Here is a 23,918-nt window from a genome sequence, read left to right as displayed (position 1 = left end):
GACGAAGCACGTAAGTCCAGGGAGAAAACAGAGTTGAAGATCCAGGTTAAAAAAAAAACCCAACAACAGAGATTCCAGTAGTGAAGTGCAGGAGGGATCCAGGTAAGCATGGAAAAACAGGTAAGATACAGAGGAATTTGACATTTAGTATGACTGTTTTTAAGAAGCAGCAGCATAAAAGCCTGTAATTAGCGAGTAACTGTTACAGCTGGAATAATCTCAGGCTAGAAATACATGAATGAATACCCCAGTCATGCACTGGCACATTACTTAATCCCACCTGCAGGCAGAGTGGAACTGACTCTAAATTCCTCTGCTCTCTTGGAGGCGTAGAGGGTGGCCGAATCCCTGGCCCTACTACATCAGCTGTGGACTCTTGAAAACCACAGCGGGATGTTTACCAGGCGTTACTCTGGTCTACACGCTGCAGTCAGTAAGGGTTCTCTTTAGGAAAGCCACAGTCTTATTCAACAGGCATCTTACCACATAGTTCTTTTCAGATTCTGTGAGATCAGGTCCTGCGCTCAATGAATGATGAGAAGAAGGCTGTGATCACCAAGCAAATCATAAGGGAGACATTTTAGCAGATGTCACATTGGAAAGGATTCAAAATAAAAGCGTGAGCAAATACACATACCACACCACCACATTCAGATGACACCAGATATTTGTGGCCCGTGGCCACTGAGTTTCCATGACAACATGGCAGATGCACAGGAGAAAATGCAGATGTACAGAGTTAGAAGCAAGCATCCAGCAATGAAATGGGAATGGGAAATGTGGCCACAGTGAGGTGAGAAGGACAACACAGGACCCTCAGACCGGCAGGAGAGACACAGAGAAGGGCTGCCTTTAGGAACAGTCCTCCTAGCCCCCCTGCCCCACCCCGTACCATTTTGAACCCTTTAGCCTGCTGTGTCAAAGGTGGTTTCAGGTTTTTGTTGATGGGAAGCCAATGGTGGAACCATCAGGACTCACACTGGGGCATTCACAAAGACTATACCAATACTGAGATATTCCTGGGTAATAGATAAAGTCTCAAACAAGACCATATGCCTCAGAAGAATGTGCACATTACATAGTCTGGTGAGGTATGAAATGAGTTTCCAGCTTGCTTCTAGATGCAGAGCAACATGTCCTGAGAGAGACATAGCAAGGAACCGTCATTCATCACCAGCCCAGGCTACACATGTTGATACGGAATTGGGGCCACGCAGACCTTCCTTTTAAGCTGGGCTCGCACGGGGAGGTCAAGCTGCTGTTGGAAGACAGTTTGGAATCACTTTCTCCAGGAGGATTCAATTCCAAACTTTAGGAAGTCTCTCTGAATAAACTTGGAAGTCCACCTTTGGAGACGCCCTCGAGGTAACCTGTAATAACTGCAACAGGCCACTGCGGCCCCACCGTCTTTCAAAAGGGCACTTAGAAATCTTTTGTGCATCACACACTTGTTTCAGAGAGCGGGCCAGAGAGAGAGAGAGAGAGAGAGGTCACACAGGCAGTGCAGTGGTCTCCTGGCCTCTGCCACTGTCCTGCTTGGCTTCTTGAACCTTCACACCACCACCTTCCCCCTATCCTTATCAGGTGTGCTAACGGACATAATCACCAGTGGTTACATCCCCAGACCAGGAGACAGGCAGGGTGTGTAGACCATACTGTTCTCCTAGAAGAGCACGCTCGGAGGGGAGTAGTACCATGCACCAGTACCGCAGCTGGTGAGAAGTAAACTGCTAAGTACCTCTAGCTCACCTCCACTATAGATGTCCTCACCCTGTAGAGCGCCCAGCAGAACAACAGCTACACCAGGCATCACTTTCCTACACTTGGGGTTTTTGTTTGTTTTAGTGTTGGTTTTCTTTAGTTTTATTTATTTTTATTTTATGTATATAGGTCCTTTACCTGCATGTATGTCTGTGTACCATGTACATTTGATGGCTGTGGCAGCCAGAAAAGGTCATCAGATTTCCTTAGAATCAGAGTTAGAGGCAGTTGTTAGCCGTGATGTGGGTGCTGGGAATTGGGCCAAGGTTCCCTGGAAGAGCAGTCAGTGTTCTTAACGGCTGAGTTAGCTCTCCAGCCCCCACGCTTGTTTTGAGAAGCCCCTTCAAGTTCTCTAAAACCCTCCCTGGCCTCAACCACTCAAGCCCACCCCCTTGGCCTCCACCCTGGCAGCAGAGAAGGGGAAGACAAAACTGAGGGTCCTTCACGCTGCTTTTTGGATGTCTTGGGAGCCGCTGGCCTTTGCCAGGGGCTGGAGCTGGCTTCCATGTAACAGACGAGAAAAATGGGCATTTTCAAGCACTTGCTCTGTGGGCTTCAGAACAATGATGCTACCTCTGGACACCTTGTGTGGGGGACACTGATAGACCGTGACTTGATTCTAGAGCAAGTGCTGTCCCAGCAGCAGAAATGGCTGTGTGAGAGGGGTGGTGTCATCTCCATCAGGTAGTCAGGGTGCTGACACGCACTGTGTCTAAAATTCTGCTGGATGTTGGTATCACCCAGGACCCTACTGAAGCACAGACTCTGACTCTGCTATCTGGGCTGTGCCAGACACTGGCCACTGCTAGCTGCTGGTACTGATGCTTCTGGTTCTCAGCCTGATTTTGGAAAGCAAGGTTGCAGGGGACCTCAAGAGAGATTCTCTGGCCTCAGTGTGCCAAGACTGGTCTGGGAGACACCTCATGAAAAACAAAAGTTCTCATTAAAAACAAAAAGTCCAACTCCAGTTAGTGGCCTGATGACCTCAGGTCAGGTGTAGACAACTCTTAGGATGGTGTCCACAGCTTATAAAAGTACCTAGCATCTTTCAATCAACTCAGTGCCAAAGCTGTGGCTGGAGTCAATCACTGGCAAACTGTGCTGCTCCAAAGAGGGTCTGGGAACTGAATTCGGATGGAGATACCACTGTATAAACACACAAAGGTCCAATGGCTCACACCTCACTTCTTACTTTTACTAACTTTTGACTAGGAGAGGACAGTGAAGACTGGAGCCTTGCACATGGTAGCTCTGTGAACCCAAGAGCTGAGCGCTGTTGTGACTCTCACATGACACCTCCCCTCAGTCAGGCTGAGATGGCTGACATTATGTTACCAACACTCAAAGTCTACCTCTTCTAAAAATGCACATTCTGACTCCTCTTCCTGAATGCTTTACTCTAGACGTGCAAAAGGCGTTTCCTCCTGTAAGCGGTCTGGTGCACCATAAAAGACAGCATCTGGTTTAACCTGAGGAACCACAGTACTAGAGGGCTATCGGGGCTCCATTAGCAGCCCCTCTTGTCTCCAGCCATACCCAAAGCAGAGGATAGTAGCCATCATCCCAGCTTTAACATCTGCAGAGTACAGACAACCCCATTCCTGAGAGGTAGGGTGGATGAGGTTCCCCACTTAGTGTTGGATAAATGAAGGAAGTAGTCAAGGTAAACATCATCTGATTTGGTTTCTCCCTGTTTAGATTTAATGAAGCATCTCACACAGCTGAAATGTAAACCTGTGGTGGGGGGAGGAAGCTCCTATGTAGCTGGAAACCACTGATGCCCATTACCTGGATCAGACCTTCACTTGGAAGGCTGTTTACCCTCAGAGGATTTTTTTCCCTCTAGGCACATGGTCTTACTTTTCCTGTTCCACTTTCTACTTTCTAACACTGGTTGGCTTCGCAGTTCCTCCTCAGCCTGTGCTGCCTGTGAGGCACTAATAGCCACAAGTGGCTGTGAGCACAGGAGAAACAAGTATGAAGTGAAATGTGCTACGATTCAAAATAAAGAATATAAAATAGCTCATTAAATAACTTTTGAATATATTGGGTTAAATGGTATATGTTATTAAAATTAACTCACTCTGCTTTACTATGGCTGCTAGGAAATTTTAAACTGTGTATGTGCTTCACATCCCCTTTCAACTGGCAGTGCCCTCTTTCAGGGCTTCCGATTCTGCCCTTCCTTAAGCCTAAGAGTAGATACATGTTCTCATCAGGACCCAGCTGGTGCTAAGAATAAAGAGAGTATTAGCTCATGCTACGTACATCTTGGATTCTGTAGTCACATTCCCGCTTTCCACGTGCTTGGAAAAACAGCAACCAGCCCAACATAGAAGGTGTGTGCGTGCACACACTCAAGCTCGCACACACTGCACGCCCTTCACCTCCCCACCAACTGTAAGCAGGAACTAGTTGCTGATCCAGAAACTGCTTTCTCTGGACTCACACAAGCTGCCTCCGAGCGAGGGTGCTCTTTCCATTGTCCCCAAGAACGCTGTGTGTGCGTCCTTGCTCTGCTTCCCTGTTGTCTGTCTTCGGCTTGGAGTCTGTTGGAAACCTGACCTTAGCTTCCCTGGAGCTGTTAATCCCCTCTGGACCCAGAAAGCACCTGGTGCTCCTGCAGTTACTAAGCATCCTGTTCCAGTTCTGGGGGTGTGCCAAAGGCTAAAGTCCAAAATAAGCCACACACGAGCTAGAGCAGCCTGGAGGGGTAGATGGGAGAGACACCCAGCCCCTGTGTGGCCCAGGCGGGTCCCCACGTGAACGTCAGGAATCTGCTGTTCTGTGGAGAGGCCACCGGCCCCGAGTCTCTGAGATGGCAATGCTCTAGCTATGTCATGCCCTGCGCCTCCTCAGATTCCACCCCACCTTATGGCCACCTGCACTGGCCTCCTAATGGGACAATGAACAACCTGAGCTCTGACACTGACCATCTTCTGAGCAAAGATTTCAAATTCCAAAATAAACAGTAGGGTTGTGCGTGGTTCATAATGTTGTTTTTGACCCTCGCTCTATGATTGGGGTGAGCCCATCTTATGAATTAGTAATTAGGAATGGGTGCACAGACATGGCTGGGAAGAGGCAGCCCCTCTACTTATTAGATCACAGCCTCTAGACACAGACGGAGAGCTCCCTTCTGTAAACGTGGGAGATGAGGTGCTGCCCAAGGACAGTGACACAAGACTGACTGTTCACGGAACATGGGCAACTCTGCCAGCGGAGTGGGGAGGCCTGCAGAATGCAGGCTCCTGAGTTTCTGCTTCAGGAAACCTCCAGAGAACCAGCAAAGAGGCTTCTGGCTCCATGGAGTTCTCCAACAACATCCAACGAGAAAAAGATGGCAATTTCAATATAAAGCTAGTTATTGACAATCACTTGGGCTCCTCCTCACTGTTTAGACTTACTCTCCTTGCAGACAAACCATGGGCCAACACATTGACTTCACTGCCACTCGAATCTGTTTCTAATGCTCAGCAACACTCAGTGTTCTCATGGCAAACGTAGTCTACCTTCCCTGTCGTATTAGGGGAGATGGCAGGGGTACGGCTCAGGAGTGAAGAACTGGAAGACATTCCCAGGGTAACTCATGCTTTTTTTCTTCACAACAAAAGAGAATGAAGAGAGGCATTAATGTGCCAAGTACAAATCCCATGTGTTCTTTTTTTTTTTTTTTTTTAATTAAGATTACATTGGCTGAGGGGACTGCCCGTACCATGGTGTGCATGTGAAAGAGGACAACTGTCAGGAGCCAGTTCTCTCCTTCCACCACATGGTCCTGGGGATCGAACTTGGATCATCAGGCTTGGTGGCACATGCCTTTATTGCCCACTAAGGCATCTTGTTGGCCCCCAGATTCCTAACTTCTTAATTGATACAACCCAAACAAAATGCGTCTCCCATCCCTGACCTCTGCCTCCCACCCCCAGTGGCCACCTCTTCTCATGGGTGGAAAGGCATCTTTGGTCTCCTTCCTGCTTCCTCAGCATCACACAGGAGTCACTGCCTGAGCTGAGTCCCAGTTACGTGGTCTGTGGCAAGTGTGCTATCTCCAGTCTATCTGGCCATCTGTTTCCTGGACTCTAAGTTCTGCACATCCACCCCCTACTCCTCGGTCCTTTAGGTGCCTTGCCAGAGGGCGACTTCACAACCACTGAGCCAGGCAATGCAGGGAAGTGCTGGGGAAAGGTCACCTTTCCAGTGCTCCACTGCTGGCACCTGGATTTCACAGATGCACCCCATTTCTTTGGGTAACACAGTAGGGGTGGGCACTGTGGCTTCTAGTCTTGGTGAGAGAACACTTGCAGGTTATTTTGTAAGAACGGTGTCCAGTGTCTCCTTTTCTCATAAACCACTAATGCTCACTGGGTGTGCTTAGAGACTTCCCTTCTGAATGAGTCAAAGGAAACCATTTCCCACCTTTGAACATCTTAATATTTCTCTCTGTGTGTGATCTTAATGTTTCTAACTTCCCTTTTGCTCTTACAAGTACATCTCATGTTTCCCGTTCGTTTCTGAGTTCCATTCTCCAGCCAGTCCTCTGCCTTTGTTCTTAGCTTTCTGGGAACTGACTTAGTTCCCACATGGTTACCACAGCACATCTTTCCGCCTTCAGCTAAGTTGCTCTTTTCCTCTCTGTGGTCCTCCTGCCTCTACTTCCTGACTTCTGGGATCACAGGGATTTGGGGTTTAACATAGAAATTCGATGAGGTTTCTCACAAATGTCAAGCACTGTTATACACAAATCCAGATTCCACTCAGCAAACTGCTTCTCCCTTGGGGAGAGGCAGTAAATACTCGGTGGTGCTAATGACCAAGATTTCCCACATGATCTATACCTTTACTTTCTAGATTGGTTGTTCTACACGGTATTAGCCAAAATTACACCAAAAAGAAGCCAAGAACATGCCAGTTAATCCTGGCCTCCTGGGTGTTTTGTGTGTACCTATGTGTGCTTTTGTCTCAGTCAACAAAGTTGTTTCTCAAAAACCAGTAAAAGCAAAGTGTTTGTTTTTCAGTGGTGAAGCTCTGCAGATCTATGGTAAAGTCCATAGTTAATAGTTTATATGTTCTTTCTCATTCCAACCGAAATTCACATGGGATCCTCACCCCATCACAGAATGCCACAGCTGAAAGGAAGTTCAGTTCCCACGTCTGCATCTTTTTGTTTATGGACAAGGAAGTTTGCTGGGAAGGAGATGTGACTCATCCACAGACACTCAGCCGACTGATGAGAGCCAGAACCAGAACCTGGAAACCAATATTCTTCCCTGCTTCCCCTGGAGACCCTGACACTGATTTATCCCTTCTGCTGTTCGGAGAAAACAAACTAAAAACACAAGCAGCCGGCCCAAAGTGAAAACATTCTGACAGTAAAAATGACCGAGACGTCAAAGTATCTTCTGCAAGAGTTCACACATCCAGACAGTTGGGACGGGGGCAGGTGACCCAGGGGAAGGAAAGCGGGGACCTGGTCAAGGAACACAAGGAAGATGGCTTCTGTGATGTTAAGGGGTACGGCGAATGCTGGAGGCACAGGCAGGCATAGGCCAAGCTATGTTCCCAGTCTCCCTGGCAAGATCCCACTGCTCTATTGATCTGTAGGTACATCTGAAGCTTACTGAATCCAGGAACATACCCTTCTTCATATACACTTTGTAATTCCCACCTCTGGGCCTTTGGTTATCAATCACCATCCCACTGTATTGATGGGAAAACTCTCTATTCTTTAAAACCCACAACAAATGCTACTTGCAATCACCTTCTTCCTCCTACGCTTATTAGGTCTTCCTATCTTGAACTTCCAGGATAGACTGTCTGTGTTTCTCTCTTTTGCACTGTAAGTACTTGTGAATAGGGCTGACTCCACAATCACTATCATAAACTCTTCTAGTTCTGCTCAGTTATCTTTTTAATCTTTTCTTTCATTTGACGAAGATTTACTGAGCACATTCCATATATCAGGTGTCACGGTCCCTGCTGTAGGGCCTTAATGCTCTACAGGGACACAGGCCTGCACAGGAACAAATGCATTTGAGCAAAGGTGTGCTCACAGAGGTCAGGCTCAGAGCTCTTTAGCCAGTAGTGCAGAGATTGGAGAGGTAGCCAGGAAAGGCTTCCTAGGAAAAGTAGCGTCTACAGGAAGCTGTGAAGGACAAACAGAAACATATCCAGGCACAAAAGCTGGGGAGACTTTGGAAGATGAGGCTGCCTTGTTGTCTAAATGGCCATTTTACTAGGGAGCCTTCCAAGCCTGGGAGGAAAGACTTTCCTGAGAGGTACAGGAAGTCTGCAGTGATGTCCAAGCCTTTTGGCTCCACGGCACTTAGCACACTGCTGGATACTAGATATGTAGAAGAAGGAGTAAATGACCACATCTCGGACAGCCTTTTCACTTAATGTTCTGTTTACTGGTCAGATGCTCAACCAAGTCCCTCAGTGCAACAAAAGTACAAACTGAATTTGGGGCTCACCAAGGGGAAGAGCGGCTGGCAAGTTTCTTGATACTGGAATGCATTTACCCAAACAAGGGACACAGCCTGAGGTCATGTCCTGACAGGGCCACTAGAGATCAGATGATGAAGTAAGTCCTTTCCATCTTTAGCTGGCCTATCAGCCAAACAGGCCCCAAGAGGACCGAGCCCTTTATGAAGGACCCATCCCCAGAGCTGCCTTGGGTGAAGTGAGAGGCTGAAAAGCACGTGTGGATACAACTGCCCTTCCAGACACCACTCATTCTCAAAAGGAGCCAACCAGACCATGGCTCCCACATATCCACAGGGAAAGGTCTTGTGCCAGGAAAGCAGGAGGAAGGGAGGAACAGGAAGTGATACACCTGGTGTCCAGAGACTCGCCAGGAAAGGAGAGCCAATCCTCAACAAGCCTGGCCTTCCAATCAGCAGTCTCTGGTATTGCCAGCTGGTCCGCTCTGTCCTTGGCAGGAAGCAGGAAGTGTGCGCCCTGAACCTCATTGGTGCTTGAGTTCTGTGCGCACTTCCCGTACACACTGACTCCTGGAACAGACTGCAGTGATGACTCACCCCTGGCAAGCAGGAGGGCTGCAGGCACCTTAGGTTGATCTGTAAACCACTCCTTTGCCAGACATTTCATTCTTTTCAACCAGCAACTCCACGACCTCTTCCAGTGAACTATTTTTTTTTTCCTCTTAATCAGACAGACACTTTTCTTCAGAGTACAGTTTGGGAGCACCTGTCCCAGAGCCCCATACTGAGAGATGGGACAACCGTGTACAGCAGCCACAGCAGGAAGCCCTTGTCTAACAGAGACTGACCATGTGCCAAGTACCCTACTGATAGCCACTATTTTATTAATCACCACAACAGCCCTTCCAGGGAGGGATGGACTGTCTGCTTCTACTCCTACTTTATACATGAGCAACTACGGTGGGCAGACGGGGGGTGGAGTAAGGATGTAGTGCTTGCTAACTTGGTTATCTAAGCCCAATTCCACATAAACTACCGCATACTTGATCACCCTTAGTGATCTCCACACCAGACACACTGGCATGTGGAGGTCCGACCTGATATGTCTCATGCCTCTGTGTCCCTGTTACTAGCCTGGTGACATAACTATGTCTGCCACTGTCACTGGATATGGGCTCCTCAAGAAAGGGATTTAACAACCTCTGGACCCTACCCATAGACCATATAAATCAAGCAGCACACCCTGAATTATACTCAAAAAGCAAACAGAGCTCAAGGGCAAACAGGACTGAAGGTCTGAGGGAGGAGCACAGTGCACTGTGGGTATTATATACAACAGATGATAAACAGCTCCAAGACAGCTTCAGGAAAGCACTTGATTCTACTGAGGTTCTATAATGTCCCTGGTCCTAGAAGCAGTTTTAGAACACCTAAGACGGTAATTCTATCTTCTTCTTACAAAGTGCTTGTGCTTAACACCTGCATGCATTATTTCAAAGAATTTTCTGGACCACGCTAGGAGGGAGGTTATCTTCATTTCAAAAGTCAGAAACTGAGTCTCTAAGAGAGTGAACAATTTCCATAACAGCAGTTAGATGGAGTTGGTACTCAAATTTGGTTACTATGGAAATGTTGCCCAAAGTCCTTGACTTTTTGGGTACTAAATGACACAGGCAAAACTGTCTAGTTATCAAATTAATGTCCCTTCAAAACACCCTAAGTCTACCTTGGCTTATACACTGAAATCTTTGTAGTTCATTTAGAAGAACCATCATTCAAAACCTATGATGCCTATTCAGTGACCCCAAGCACATCAGAAGCCCCTCCATCCTGCATCCTCCCATCTCTGAAGAACCAAAACGTCTTTGCTCACTGTAAACATGGCCCTTTAGTCCCACACAAACACAAAACAAAGACAAAGACCCGACAAAATTGAGCGCCATGAGTTATGGAAACAGTGCATCTCACAAGAAAACCACACCACATCATACCAAAGCCTGGTGCTCTCAGCTGTGTTAGTCAAAGCAAATCAAGGACAGTATCTAGAACATGAATGGGACACAAGGAAAGCGTTCCTGCTCATGGGCTTTTGTACCAGGGTAGCAGATGTCAGTGGACATCTGCTTTCAAATCATCTCAAGAGGGTAGAACATGTTTCCCTGAGCTATCCCCAGCCAACACCCTAGTCCACAGCCCCTCCATTTCCTCTTGGCCACCCCTTTGTTTCCAAGGCAAGCAAACAAATCTCACAGGCACCCACTTGGCCTCAGTTAATGGACCAGGGGTGAGATATCTGGTATGTTCCACCATGCCAAGCAAGAGGCCAAGGCACCACCGGTCATGCTTCAGGCCTACCTGGCTTACACCACTCTGAGCAGCCTTTCTGTCAGCCTCGATACCTCTGTGAAGCTCTGGTGGCCCAGCCTCCCATGCTGGGAAAGGGCTACCCAGAGGCTTGAAGGACTGGCTGTGATCAGGAGTGTGGAACTCTGAGAGTCTCTGCTCAGAACTCAGGCACCTGACCACGTCTGAAGGTTTCAAGCAGCTCTTCTTTGAGATCTTGGGTCCACCAGGGCATCTCTCACCTGCCTCTCTCTCTGCTTTCCTCTCATAAGGTCCATCTTCTCGCCAGGGCTGTCTCTTGCTCTGGCTGCTAAAGGCACCACTAAGCTCTGAGATGACCCTATCAGAGTTCCCAAGTGGTGGCTGAGAGAAGCCATCTTGGTGGATGTGAATACCACCATCTCCATTGACGTGAAGAGGAGCCTGGGCACTGGGTGCCAGGGAGTAGGCTTTGTGGGGTGGAGGCAGGGCCAGCGGGGAAACCGCTGACCGACCTGAATAGGGGAGGCTGAGTGGCAGGGAGGGGCGGGCCCTCGCCGACAAGGCCAAGGGGTCCGTGTCATAGACAGAAGCCTCAGGCAGAGGAGGCAAGGGTGGTGTCACGGCCAGAGAACGCCTGCCTGGGACCCCAACAGTCAGCGAGATCCACTCGGAGGTGATGGCGTGCATCTCAGGGGACAGGGCTCGGCGGGGGTGGGGTAGAGATGAAGGGGCTGGCATGATGAGCTTGCTGTGACTAGTGCACTTGAAAAGAAAAGGAGAGAGAAGAAAACAAAAGAAAGAAGCAAAGATCAAAGCGTCAGCAAAAAGGAGAAAGGAGGAACATCACCAGGAGGGGCATAAAGGAGAATGAAACAGAGAGGATGAGCAGGACACCCTGGTGTCCAAAACAGAAACCATCTGGTGAGGCTGGCAGAGAAACCTCCTAGTGGCTGAGTGCAAACAGGAGTGTGTGCAAGCAGGGTGGAGACAGGAGAGGCAAGAGGCAGGGAGATAGGAGAGGCTCTCCCATCGGATAGTTGTGGGCTGTGCTGGCCTGCTTTGCCAAGTCCCATTTCAGAGGAAAACACTTGGAAGTGCCCCACCCCAGCCAACTAAACCATTTCTGCAGCCACAGTCCCGACCCAGAACGGCAGGGTTAGGGGGACAGCCTCTGCCCAGGCCCTTTCTTCAGCCCTGCAGAGTTCTCCAGATAGAAGCACGAACTGTGTGGTCATTTTGTATTACAATTACTCTTGGCCACCGTCAAGTGAAAATTCCCCATGCTCTTAGGGAGCAGAACGGCCATTCCAGTCTCAGACCTTCTCATGTGAGAAGGCAGAATGCTTTCCCCGCTGTTCAGGAAAGCCCATTCAAGGCTTTGTGCCACGGGCTCTCTGCTGTGTCGGTGACCAGCATGGGGAGGGAAGGAAATGATAGAGGACGAGAGAAAAGAGGCCCCATGTCAGCACCACTGAGTCCCACAGTCTTTAGCCATCCTCCTCCAATTTCATTCCACAAGATGCCATCCTACCATATTGCTCTTCAATTCAGAGTTCTCCTTTTTCTTGGCTTTGGGAAAGTGGGCATCATTTAGAATAACATTTTAAACAATTATGCTCATAATTAATGTTGAGAAACACAAACATGTTGTTGTACTTATTAACTACTCCCCTTTGACCCAGGAGAGACTGACACACTCTTAAGTTTCTTTTCCAACTTGGGTCCAGTGAATGCTTGCAAAAGCACTCTGAATCTGGTCCACATGTCTAAGGATGAGAACATGAAACTATCTCCTAACCACTGTCATCTGTAAGCCAATCTTGACGGACAATATTGCAAAGAGAAACATGTTGGGCCATTACAGCGGTGGCCTCCACACCACCAACTTCACAGGGATGCACAAAATGATAATGTCACGTGCTTTTCTGTTTGTGTTTTCCCCTCTCACCTCATCCCCACAGTAATTATCTTAAACTCTTCCTTCTCTTTCAGATATTTAGGGTGCTAGGAAAATGCCATAAATATGTATGAAAATAACCCCCAGACTGCCCTGATCAAGGCAGTTCTTAATCAGAGCCATCAGAGAGCCAGCCATCCCACAGGGGCCATGTGCCATCAGCACAGCCGACGAAGAAAAGTCCAAGCTGAGGATGAGAGCTTAGATACCTGTGGGCTCGCAGCGGCACTGCGACTGGGGGAGGAAGAATAAGGCAGGTCGATGTAATCCACCGGGTTCTTCACCAACGGCCTCTTAAGCACGTCCACGTAGGTGATAGGGAAGATGCCCTGGCGGGACGTCCCGGGAATCCTCCCTTCGTACCAGTTCTCATCCACCTGTCGGAGCAGTGTAATCCTTTCACCCTGTAAGACAGAGCCAAGCAAGAGTCCTTGGACCACCACACCACGGCCTATCTGAGGTCCCTGCCTGTAGCCTGCACTGTTCTGTATCCGTCGACACACTCTATGCTCACAAGAGCCACCTCTATTGGCCATGGATGGAGTACTGGGTTGGGAACGTTACCACAGTAGAGCTTCCTTAACCAGGGAGTTAAGCGTTTCAGTAAAGAGCTCAGATGTATGCCCTCTAGCCAGGAGGCAAACGTAGTGTCTTAGGCTCCTTTAGAACAAATCGGTCACATATACAGTCTTCATCTGCAAGGCAAAGGCTTTGGAGGGTTGTGTTTGGGGTTGTTCTTTTAGTATTATATTATTTTAAACTAATTTTTATTTGTGTAAGCATTTTGCCTGCATGTATGTAAGTGTACAATATGCTTGCCTGGTGCCTATGGAAGTCAAAAGAGAGAGCGCCTGGGGCTGGAGCTACGGATGGTGTTGAGACACCATGTGGGTGCTGAGAATCAAACTTGTATCCTCTGCAAGAAGAGCAAGTGCTCTTAACCCTTGGGCCACCTCTAGAGTCTTTGTTTGAGACGGCCCACACTCACTTATGTAACCCAGGCTGGCCTTCAACTCTTAACAGTCTTCTTACTGTAACCTTCTGAGTGCTAGGATTACAGGTTTGAGCCATCACACCCAGGTCGGAAGGTTCTCTCTCTCTCTCTCTCTCTCTCTCTCTCTCTCTCTCTCTCTCGTGTGTGTGTGTGTGTGTGTGTGTGTGTGTGTGTGTGTGGTTGAGGAGTACTGGTGGTACAACATGCAGGTGGAGGTCAGAGCACAATTTGCTGGAGTCGGGTCCTTAGTCTTGGCAGCTAGTGCCTTTACCAGAACTTCAACAGGTTCTCTTCATTTTCCTTTCTATACTTTAGTCTTAGGTGCTGTTACAGAAAAGCTAAAATAGGAATAAACATAAAGCAGAAGATAATCATCCCCTATTATGCTATCCCTGGGGATAATCCCTGTTAATGTTTTGACATAGGTGCTTCCCAGCTTTACCTCTATGTGTATGAATTAGACTTGCTCAGTTTTCCTCTATGGAAATTGAGTATGTCATATTTTGACTTTCACACATGCTATTTATTATTAGCATTGTGTGTATGGTAGGTGTGAGGGGACACGTGCAATAGTACCTGTGTGGAGGGCAGAGGACAACTTCGGTGCTTTCATGAATTCTGGGGATTGAACTCAAGTCTTTTTTTTGTTGTTTGTTTGTTTGTTTTGTTTTGTTTTTGCTTTTTTGAGACAGGGTTTCTCTGTGTAGTTTTTGATGCCTGTCCTAGAACTCACTCTGCAGACCAGGCTGGCCTCCAACTCACAAAGATCCGCCTGGCTCTGCCTCCTGAGTGCTGGGATTAAAGGTATATGCCACCATCACCTAGTTGAACTCAAGTCTTAAGGCTTGTATGCTAAGTGCTTTACCAGGTAAGCTACTGGGCCCTTGCCCTACATACTTTTTGATACTTAATGATATAGAGTGAACCTTCTTTATCAAGGAAAACCACACACACACACACACACACACACACACACACACACACACACACACACTCAATCTTGCTAAGTAGCCATGATGCCCTTGAACTCATTATCATCCTCCTGCCTCTGCCTCCCAGTGTGGTAGGATTACAAGTATATGGAACAAAGCCTCACTCACATAATTCTACATTTGTGCAGATGTTATACAACCTAATTGACTACTCTGGGGTAGTCTCTTTCCACATATACAATGATTTAATCATAGATTCCCTGTCATTGGGCAGTTAGGAAACTTCTAGTTTTTTCTTTGTATATGGTATAAGATATTGCTTATCTTTTTCCAAGGCATGAGTTAACTTCTCTTGATCCTTAAGGAAATCAGTAATTCTAATAACTTTGGAAAGCTGGAGAATTATGACATATAGAGAACATCTGAATCACTGGGAAGAAGAAACGTGTCCCCCGGCCCGTTACCCACAAGGCCGCTGTGGTCACATTAAGCATTCTGAGCTCCTCCGAGGCAATAGCCACAGTGGCAGGACTGCTTCCGCCTGTGGACTGAGCACTGAGCAGAGGGCCCAAGTCACACTCACAGGTCCACACACACTGTTGCAGCCAGGTCCCTACGACGCCCTGGAGGGGCCTTCTCTCTCCCTGCTTTTTGATGAGGCAGTGGAGGCTTAGATCAAGTATTTAACTCCACACAAATTGCACATCTGATAACTTGAATTTTGGCTTCAAAGCCTTTAAAATCCCTCCTGGTACCAATGGCCTTGTACTCCCCACTTGGTCTCTCTCTCTCTCTCTCTCTCTCTCTCTCTCTCTCTCTCTCTCTCTCTTTCCATATCTATATCTATAGATATAAATATATATTAAACCTAGATCAAGTCACCAACCCAATGCTCATCACTAAATGTTGGTTGAACAAGGACTTCACAGGGACTGTACCTATGTGGTATACGTGCAGGCAAAACATCCATTCATATAAAATAAAGATAAATAAAATCTCATTTCAGAAAAGCCTCTGATTCCCCTTATTGTAAATTTTGATCAATTCACTGTGTTCTTAAGGCTACAAATTTGGCACTCTATAGCAACATCACATTCTCCAGATAACAGCACTATTCAAAGGCCCCAAAGCCAGGATGAGATGCATAGCTTACCTTTCGGAAGGACATTTCTACTTGTGTATCACCATTAAAGTTAAACTTAGCAATGGCTTCTCCATACTCCAAAACCTGCACAGGTGCCAACTTTCTGGGCTGAGCCTTCTCAGCTGGAGGCAGAAGCTGAGAACAGGAAGAAAGCAAAAGAGAAGGGCCAGGAGAGGAACGGAAGGGAAGAAAACACAAGGTAAGAAAATGGCATTTTAGCCATGGTTGGGCTTTCTGTGAGAATGGAGCTGCAGGCTGCAGTACCTCGATGTAGGTGCGTGGGAAGATTCCCACCCGGCCATGGTGTTCACCTTCGTACCAGTTCTGATCAATCTGTTTGTAGATGTAAACAATGTCCCCCTTCTGCAGAGGCAGCTCCCTGTTGACAGAAGGTCATTGCCTTTTAGTAGATGTTTCAAAACATGCACAGTGAAGACACTTCAGTTTTTAGTAAAATAAGACTTCACACAGTCAAAGGGGATGTGGTGACGGGAATAGAAATAGCCCCCACAGAGGCATGTGTTTGAATGCTTGGCCCATAGGGGGTAGTGCTATCAGGAAGTGTGGCCTTGTTAGAGGAAGTATGTCACCGTGGGGGCAGGCTTTGAGGTCTCATATACTCAAGCTATGCCCAGTGTCACAGTCTCCTGCTGCTTGCGGATCAAGATGTAGAACTCTTAAGTTCCTTCTCCAGCACCATGTCTATCTGCATGCTGCCATGCTTCTTGCAATGACAGTAATGAACTAAACCTCTGACACTGTAAGCCAGTCCCAATTAAACATCTTCCTTTATAAAAGTTGCCATGGTCATGGTGTCTCTTCAAGCCAATAAGACCCTAACTAAGAGAGAGGACAAAGTTACAGAAGCTGGGAGGCTCCATACTTGGAAGTGAGAACTCCGTCAGGAAATTATATCACATTGGGCATTTTTTCTAATCTTTTATGGGATGGATGTCAACACACAAACTTACTAGCACTGGAAAGTGCTCAAACGTCTTCTTACTTGGTTGTGATTTTCTTAATTTTTTTTGGGGGGGGAATTCTGTCTTAGAGATGCACCATGGTGGAGCCCAGAAGTCTTAACTTACGTTTATTCAATGGTGAAATGTCTCCCTCTGGATACGTTCACTGCCCCTTGTGTGCTACAGGTAGACATGCCTGAACTCCTTCAGGTGATGACATCTTGGCATCTTCCTATCATCCACTCATTTGACCTTCTAGCCCCTACTTCACCATCCATCTCCATCAGCCTACACTAGAAAGCTCTGAAGTTAGGCAGAGCTGAGTTCAAAGATTTACTAGTTCTCGGACTCGGACAAGAAGCTTGAGCTCTCAGTGACTCTGTTCCTTTATCTGACCAGGGCACCTCAACCAAAGCTGGAGAATGCAGCTATAAACTGCAGAGAGAACACCCAGCACAGTGCATGTCCTTCCTTCTCAAAACGGGAATTAGAAATAAAAATGAATGTCTTTTCAAAAGCTGTTTGTGTCTTTCACAACTCTTCCATACCCATCTCTTCGTTTGCCTCAGCTGTGATAGTATTCACATCTAATGAGAATTCTTTTTGTTTTCAGGAGAAAAAAATATACACAGAATGAAAACAGAGCAAAATTATAACTTGAAATTTTCTTGAATTAAAAAGAAAAATGTCTAAATAATTTTCATTTTTGCACCAAACCAACACCACGAGAAGGTCTCTCGCTGTGATTTGGAAGGGATGTGGCAGGTTTCAGTATGCCAGGGAGCCCCACATGAGGGATGCTAGCTAAACATCTGGAAAATGTATAAAACAGAGGAGGCTTTTGTAGATCTTGTGTTGACAGACTGGTTCTAATCCTAAATAAGTCCACAAAAAGGATCCAGGACCTTCATCTTTGTGAAAAGGAATTTCTCTGGCTACATTATTGTCAAAGCCCTCTCCTTGAAGTATCCTGAATTCCCTGTCCAAGTGTCATATAGTGTGGCAGCAAGTGGGACCTGAGATGGCTCCACTGTTAAGCAGAGACCCACTACTCTGATATAGATGAACATGGGGAGGTCTGTACTTATAGCCAATAGAGATAACAGGGTTCCTGGGGCTGATGTCCTTCCCATCCCACCTGCAAAATGACAGATTCATGCTTCAAACCCAGGCACCTCGGTACCAGAAGCTTGGCTCTTAGGCACTGTGCCACCTGACCTCTTCCCACAGAAGGGCTCTGTTTGCTTAATTAGGAGGCAGCTTGGTCGGACCCACCCCTTCAATGGAAAAAACCGGTAACTGGTCTCTAGAAAAGTGGTTTCACCAGTATCTTCCTTCAGGCCACACTCTCAGCTCCCACGGATCCACATACTAGGCCTAGTGTGGAGGATTGGGAATTAACAGTACAAGGTGCTCTTAGATGTGTACAACCTTTTGTTGTTGCAATGCAACACCATCATCTGCAAACTTCCAGCCCCTCCCCCATCATACAACAGTCTCACAATGTCTTATGCTTGTGAATGAAACACATTCATAACTATCTATCCTTGGTTACACAGACAGCCCTAGGGATGGGAGACATAAAGATGTTTTCTGGAATGTTCTTATGCATGCAGCCCTGAGTACAGGGAGACGGAGCCTGGTTGACTTTGTTGAATCAAATGACCCCAGAGCACAGTTTGTTTGTTTTTTAAAGGAACACACTGTAGAAAGAGGTAAAACCACGTGGCTGGAGGGTTTAAAAATAATCTTGTCTGTGAATCTGGAATTTACTCTTTCTACTAAGTTCTATTGATTTTATTATGAAAAGAGCATATCATGATGAGAACATGAGCCAGGAGGTAGGAACTGCTCTCTGGCATTAGCAGTATTAATAAATTATGACAATTCTAAGGACCTCAAGCCTTCTTACCTCTTCTATCCAATATGGTTACTCAAAGGGGGTGGGGCACATAAACCTTTAAAATGAAATCTAAGAAAATACATCACCCAAAGTCTCAATTTAAAGAATTTTGATTAAACTGCAAATTAATTCATCTATCTTTGTTATTCTCTCTGGCTGAAAAATGAGGATGGTGGATAATATACTCTGAGTATTGACTTCTGTTACATTATGCAAAACATCTTACTGGGTTTAGCCTGGCTAGTCTCTTTGCAAGGGAAGCATTTCTAGTCTCATCTTACCAATGAGGAAAACTGAGGGTGAGAGACATTGATAACTTGGCCATGGTTACAGAGATGTGAGTGGCAGAGTCAGGACTCTTTCCTGAATCTAAAGTCCACAGGCCGTCTCTTTGAGTAAACTAAGGGAATGGAGTAACACAAATCCAGCCACATCAGAGTCATGTCTGCATTCTTGAAACTTGGTCTGGCCACTCCCTTTGTGTTGAAGGAGGTGGAAAACATGGTTGAGGAGCCTAGAGGCAGGGTTTTCCATCACTCATGAATGGAAGCTCTCCCTCCTACACCCTGGTGCCTCCTGTCAGCCAGACAATGGGATGTGGCTGGCCACATAATCTTCAGCTGCCAAAGAAAACACATGGTCTGTTTCAATCCATAATTCGCTAGAAGGCTCACAAGTCCCTCTGGAACCTGTCTTTGGTAGCACTTCCCAAACTGTGTTCCATAGAAAACAGAAAGGTTTCCAGGTCACCTAAATTTAGAGAACACTTGGGCCAAACAAGAAGATCAGCTTTTGTCTCCAAGGGAGTTCCACGGCCACAAACATGCCAACAGCAGCCTAGCTCCCCCAGGGGTAGGGAGCCTAAGTATAGTGCGAGGCGGTTTTCTGACTCATTTCTACAACACTAATTTTTTGTTTCCTTTTTTTTTGAACACCTTGCATGACGAACACTCCAAGGAACACACTTAGAGAAATGCTAGCATCCTGTGGGCTTTCTCTTTCAGGAACACTATAGTAAAACGGGCCAAGTTCCATTCCTAGAGACTGGTTCTGATTGCTTCCACTAAAGGCTGGGTCAGACCATGCTGCAAGCTAACCAAGCAGAGCACCTATCCAGGTAGAAAGAGGGTAAGGGGCAGCTTCAGATGCCAAGATGCTGGGTTTGAATCCTGACTCCATCACCTCCTAGGTGGGCTAAGTTCCTTCATATTGGTTTCCTAAGTTTTTGAAGTGGGAATAATAGTATCTACTCCACAAGACACAGGCCTTATTCATGAAAATCAAATGAGTTAATATAGGCAATGTAACAGTGCCTGGCATATATTCTACTCTTCGTTACTTTTATTTCTGTCTTCGTTGTTTCTCCCAACTCCTTGTCCTAAGCAAACAGTGTTTTGAAAGAGGGCAGCTAAGAGGATAAATATGATCGGTAGCACTTACTTCAGTGTCTGAGCTTTAAAGTCAAATTTGGCTCGGGCAGGTCTCATCTAAACACAAGAAATAATGCTGAGTTAAAAATCATGACTGATGAACAACGGAAAGGACATATTTTCACAAGTTTCTAGGAAGCGAAGCAGAGAAATCCAATCTAGCCAGTTCATTTTGGCTTGGATACCTGGGCAAAATCGCAGCCCCCGACCTCATCAGAATGATAGATGGAAGTTTAGTCAGCTGTGTCATGCACGAAAATGCCCCTTCAGGAAGGCCACATTTAGGTAAGAGATGGTTTGAAAAGTCCCTCAGGCATGCTGTCAGCCAGCAATCTTCTGACAAGCTTTACCCACTGACTTACTCCTTGTGGGACATCTCCTATCTGCCTGGTGTAAGTTATGAACCGAAAGCAGATCAAACTCTGGTTCACCTATCATGACATCTTCTATTCCATATGCTCTTACGGTCTGTGATATCATCCAAAAAGCCAGCTAGGGGAAAGCCCGAGTATACATCTACGTACTGAAACTCCATCCTGGCTGTGGCAACCCCTTTCTCCTAGACACTCAAGCCTGGAAAGCCAGACCTGGCCATCTCCACATTCTCATTAAGTCTGTCACGCTTGTGTCTGCTTGTCCTCTGTCTAAAACCCTGTTGCTCTGGGTCTGACCTCTGGTTCCCACAGACACAAAGCTTCCTTTGACTTTTACCTACTGTTACCCAGAAGCACAAATAACATTCCTCAAATTCTTCCTCACATGGGTGTGTGTGTGTGTGGTGGGGGGTTGCTTTGATGTTGGCTTGGACTGTCAGCAGATCAAATCTCCATCTCTAACCTGGGTGGAGGCTTGTGGGTCACATCTCCCTCACACCTGAATGTCTCATTCTCCTGTGCATGTACCACATCTCAGCCTGGAACTTCTTCAGCTCCACCTCTGGCAAGAACTTCACCTTTATCAACTTGCATATCTTTCTTCTTTGCCCTTAAAAGTTTTTGTTTTGTTTTGTTTTTTAAAAGGGACACATGAAATTGTTAGAATCACATGCACAAGCTATTTCTTTCCGTGTTAACTCTGACCTCTTCAGCTGCTATGGCCTCTGTCTAGGGAAACAGCATATGGGAAATGAATGGTAGGCCCTCTACCACAATAGAAGACATGGGCAGAGGGGAAGGGGAAAATGGAACCCTCGAGGTAAGGAAAGGCACCTAAAAGCATCACCAGGCTATTCTAGTAGTTTGTCCTTTGGTCATACGCCCTGTACTTCCAGGCTTCTCGGGTTGGTTTCTGTAGAGATCTTCTAGGGTTCATATTGCACCACAGGAATTTTTGTGTTTTGTTCTGTTTTTACTGGAGACAGGTTTTCACTGGAGCCCAGGCTGGCCTTGAGCTTTGGGTCCCCCTCCCTAGCGGAAATCACAGGCATGTGCTGAGACTGGTTCTCTATAAGAATTTTTCATCCTGTATTTTCATGCTGCTTTTCCTGTCTATCTATATGCATACACATTAAGGGGCAACCAAATAACCAAGTAAATATCATATAATCCTAATGCCTATACTTATGGCATACTTTAACAGTTGTATGTAAACAAGCAGAATGGATGTGACAGTAAGAATACATAACATGTTCACACTAGAAGACCCAAAGACCAAAACTGTAAGGATAAAAGCTTCATAGATATCACAATAGAAAAAGGTGTGAGGAGAGAGATGGATCATGTCACCCAGCTATATAGCTGTGTGACATTATAAAAGTATACCACAGCTGCACATATTCATTGCCTGAATAACTTTGAACTTCTGATTTTCCTAACTCCACATCCCAGGAACTGGGATTAAGGTATGTGCCGCCTTATCTGGTTGATATAACTATATATGAAGGTGATCTTTCCATAAGACAGGAATTGTGTTGTTTCTGCTCTATGCAGAGAGTGCTCTACAGAATTAGTGGCCGCTGACTCCTACATCTACACAGCACCACCCACATTTGCTGGCCTCACTGCCTTGCTCATCAACTAAAGGACAGTGATAAATGTGGACCTTAATACATCAAAGCATCATACTTGCAACTTGCAAATTTTTAGACCCCCTACCCCAGATCAAAATGTCATAGGTGGGATGCTGCAGTCTGCATTTTGGGTTCTGCATTTAGGGGTTCTCACCAATGTGGGAAAAACCACTCTGGAGGGGATGTAGGTCCATTAGGAGTGTGCCTGCCTTGTTACAGCTACTCCAGATGAGCAGCCCTGGCAAGCCCATGCATCCCTAGGACAGTTTTGCATGCTCCCTGCCCCCTCACATGCCGGCAGGCCTGACTTAGGGTTAAACCATCAGCAGAGTCTTCACAGCAGGGCTGTTCTGAGAAGGAGCCATCACACTGAGTGCCAAGAGGCCGCCTGTCACTCACAGTAGACAGGGACTTGCTAACTTTTGTTTCCTCCATTACATTTCCTTTTTTTCTCCATGCTTTAAAAATCTGCCCTGTCCCCCAAATTTCCTTAAGTCAGATTCCCCCACCCCCCACCTCTCACTTCTTACCTGGAACAATTCATTTCTTAAAAAAAAAAAAAATAGCTAACAATGCCTCTGTCACTGGAAAGACAGAAACATTAGTTATACTGAAAAGTAAAAAAAAAAAAAAAAAAAATTAGTTCTGGTGTCACTTCCTCTGGCCCCAGCAAGCCCAACCCGACACCACAGACACATACACTTCTCCAAGAAGACATCAGCCTCAGCAGGGCTACATAAGTTTATATGGCAGGGGCTGAAACTCTCACTCAACAGGTAGCCTTTGATCTACCTTGCTGACCTTGATGTGGGAGGCAAGACCTGGATCAAATCACTACACTCTTGCTCCATCCCTGGTATAATATTAAACCTCTGTAGTCCAAGCTTAGAGATGTCAAAATTAAGATAGCAGCTAAAGTGTCTCTTCAGAGTGCTCTTATCCTCTCCACGGCTTTATTCACAAGTCAGAGTTTCAAACTTCAGTGAAATGCTCCAGCATCACTGAGCAATCAATCAGTACTGTTCTATGAGTTCTCAACAGCAATGTCAATAAGCTTGGGGGCCTTTATCAAAGCTAGAAGAGGTCACTAAGTGACTTTAATAATGAAAGCTTCATTAACCATCTCTTTACAGAAGACTCTTGGGTTGTTCATACCCGAGCTTCTGAGACACATGGCCAAGGGGACACAGTTTCTAAGCAGAACACAATGCAACACGGTATTATGGTCAAATGCAAGATGGAGAGGACTGGATTCATGAGGCAGCCAATGCTCTAAGCATGCAGTAGGAGTGTGCACCAGCAGATCCCAGTCCCACAGCCAGGCATGCTTAACATACAGAGCACAGGACATAGTGGGGCTCATTCATGTCTATTCACCAGCCACAAAAGAGCCAAAGCAAGGCTAGGGGAGCCAGGACAACAGACACTGTTTGGGAGAACTAAATTGGCCTACAGAGGGCAATGCCAAAGGAAGGCAAATATTGCTTTGGGTCAAGCAGCAGTTGGCGGCGACCAAAACAGACCTCTAACCCAGATTTCCTTTTTGCAGTATCATCTATATTGAGGAGGTCCCCAAAGCGCTCATTAGTGATAAACTGATGATGCGTCGGGATGACACCCGTGTGGCGTCGAGCTGCAATATCGGCCTCTTCTTGCTCACGCTTAAGTCGTCTCTGGTCCGCTAAAAGTTTCTGCCATGAAATTGCATAAAATGGGCAGTGAATGATCTGGTCCAGCTTAATGGAAAATGGCCATATAAGCAACTAAGGAAGAAGGTATGAGTGAATAAGAAGAAGACATTAAGGGTCAGTGTCAAAGGGACTTAACGGCCATAACTTCTATGTTCCCATGGTAATTATCCACTATGTGTTTTGTAGGAGGGAGAGAGTACTGTCCAGAAGAAACTGGCGACATTGGGATATGGGTACACATGGTTCGATATGACCCCTCTGTCTGGCTGACTATCCCTCGGCTCAGTCCAAAGTTGTGCCTTCTGGCAACAAAGGCCAGGTGACCCAAGGGTATGTACATTCAGCCGAAGCACTGGAATCATGTTGGG

General features: G+C 46.5%; 1 protein-coding gene across 1 annotated transcript in view; it reads right to left on the bottom strand.

Moving 5' to 3' along the window:
* The window catches only part of Sorbs1 (sorbin and SH3 domain containing 1), a 258,428-nt gene that overhangs the window by 7,248 nt on the left and 227,262 nt on the right, over nucleotides 1-23,918 (bottom strand). The window contains exons 24-28 of the mRNA XM_052761714.1: nucleotides 15,821-15,935; nucleotides 15,566-15,691; nucleotides 12,696-12,890; nucleotides 10,560-11,291; nucleotides 484-546 (exon numbers count right to left, since the gene is read on the bottom strand). Of these exons, the coding sequence (XP_052617674.1) occupies nucleotides 484-546; nucleotides 10,560-11,291; nucleotides 12,696-12,890; nucleotides 15,566-15,691; nucleotides 15,821-15,935 (1,231 nt within the window). The remainder of the gene's footprint in view (nucleotides 1-483; nucleotides 547-10,559; nucleotides 11,292-12,695; nucleotides 12,891-15,565; nucleotides 15,692-15,820; nucleotides 15,936-23,918) is intronic.

This window comes from Peromyscus californicus, unplaced genomic scaffold (genome assembly GCF_007827085.1).
Source record: "Peromyscus californicus insignis strain IS unplaced genomic scaffold, ASM782708v3 Scaffold_4__1_contigs__length_199733344, whole genome shotgun sequence".
Classification (NCBI taxonomy): Eukaryota; Metazoa; Chordata; class Mammalia; order Rodentia; family Cricetidae; genus Peromyscus; species Peromyscus californicus.
The sequence above is the reverse complement of the archived record's forward strand: the minus strand, read 5'-3'. Positions and strand labels throughout refer to the sequence as shown.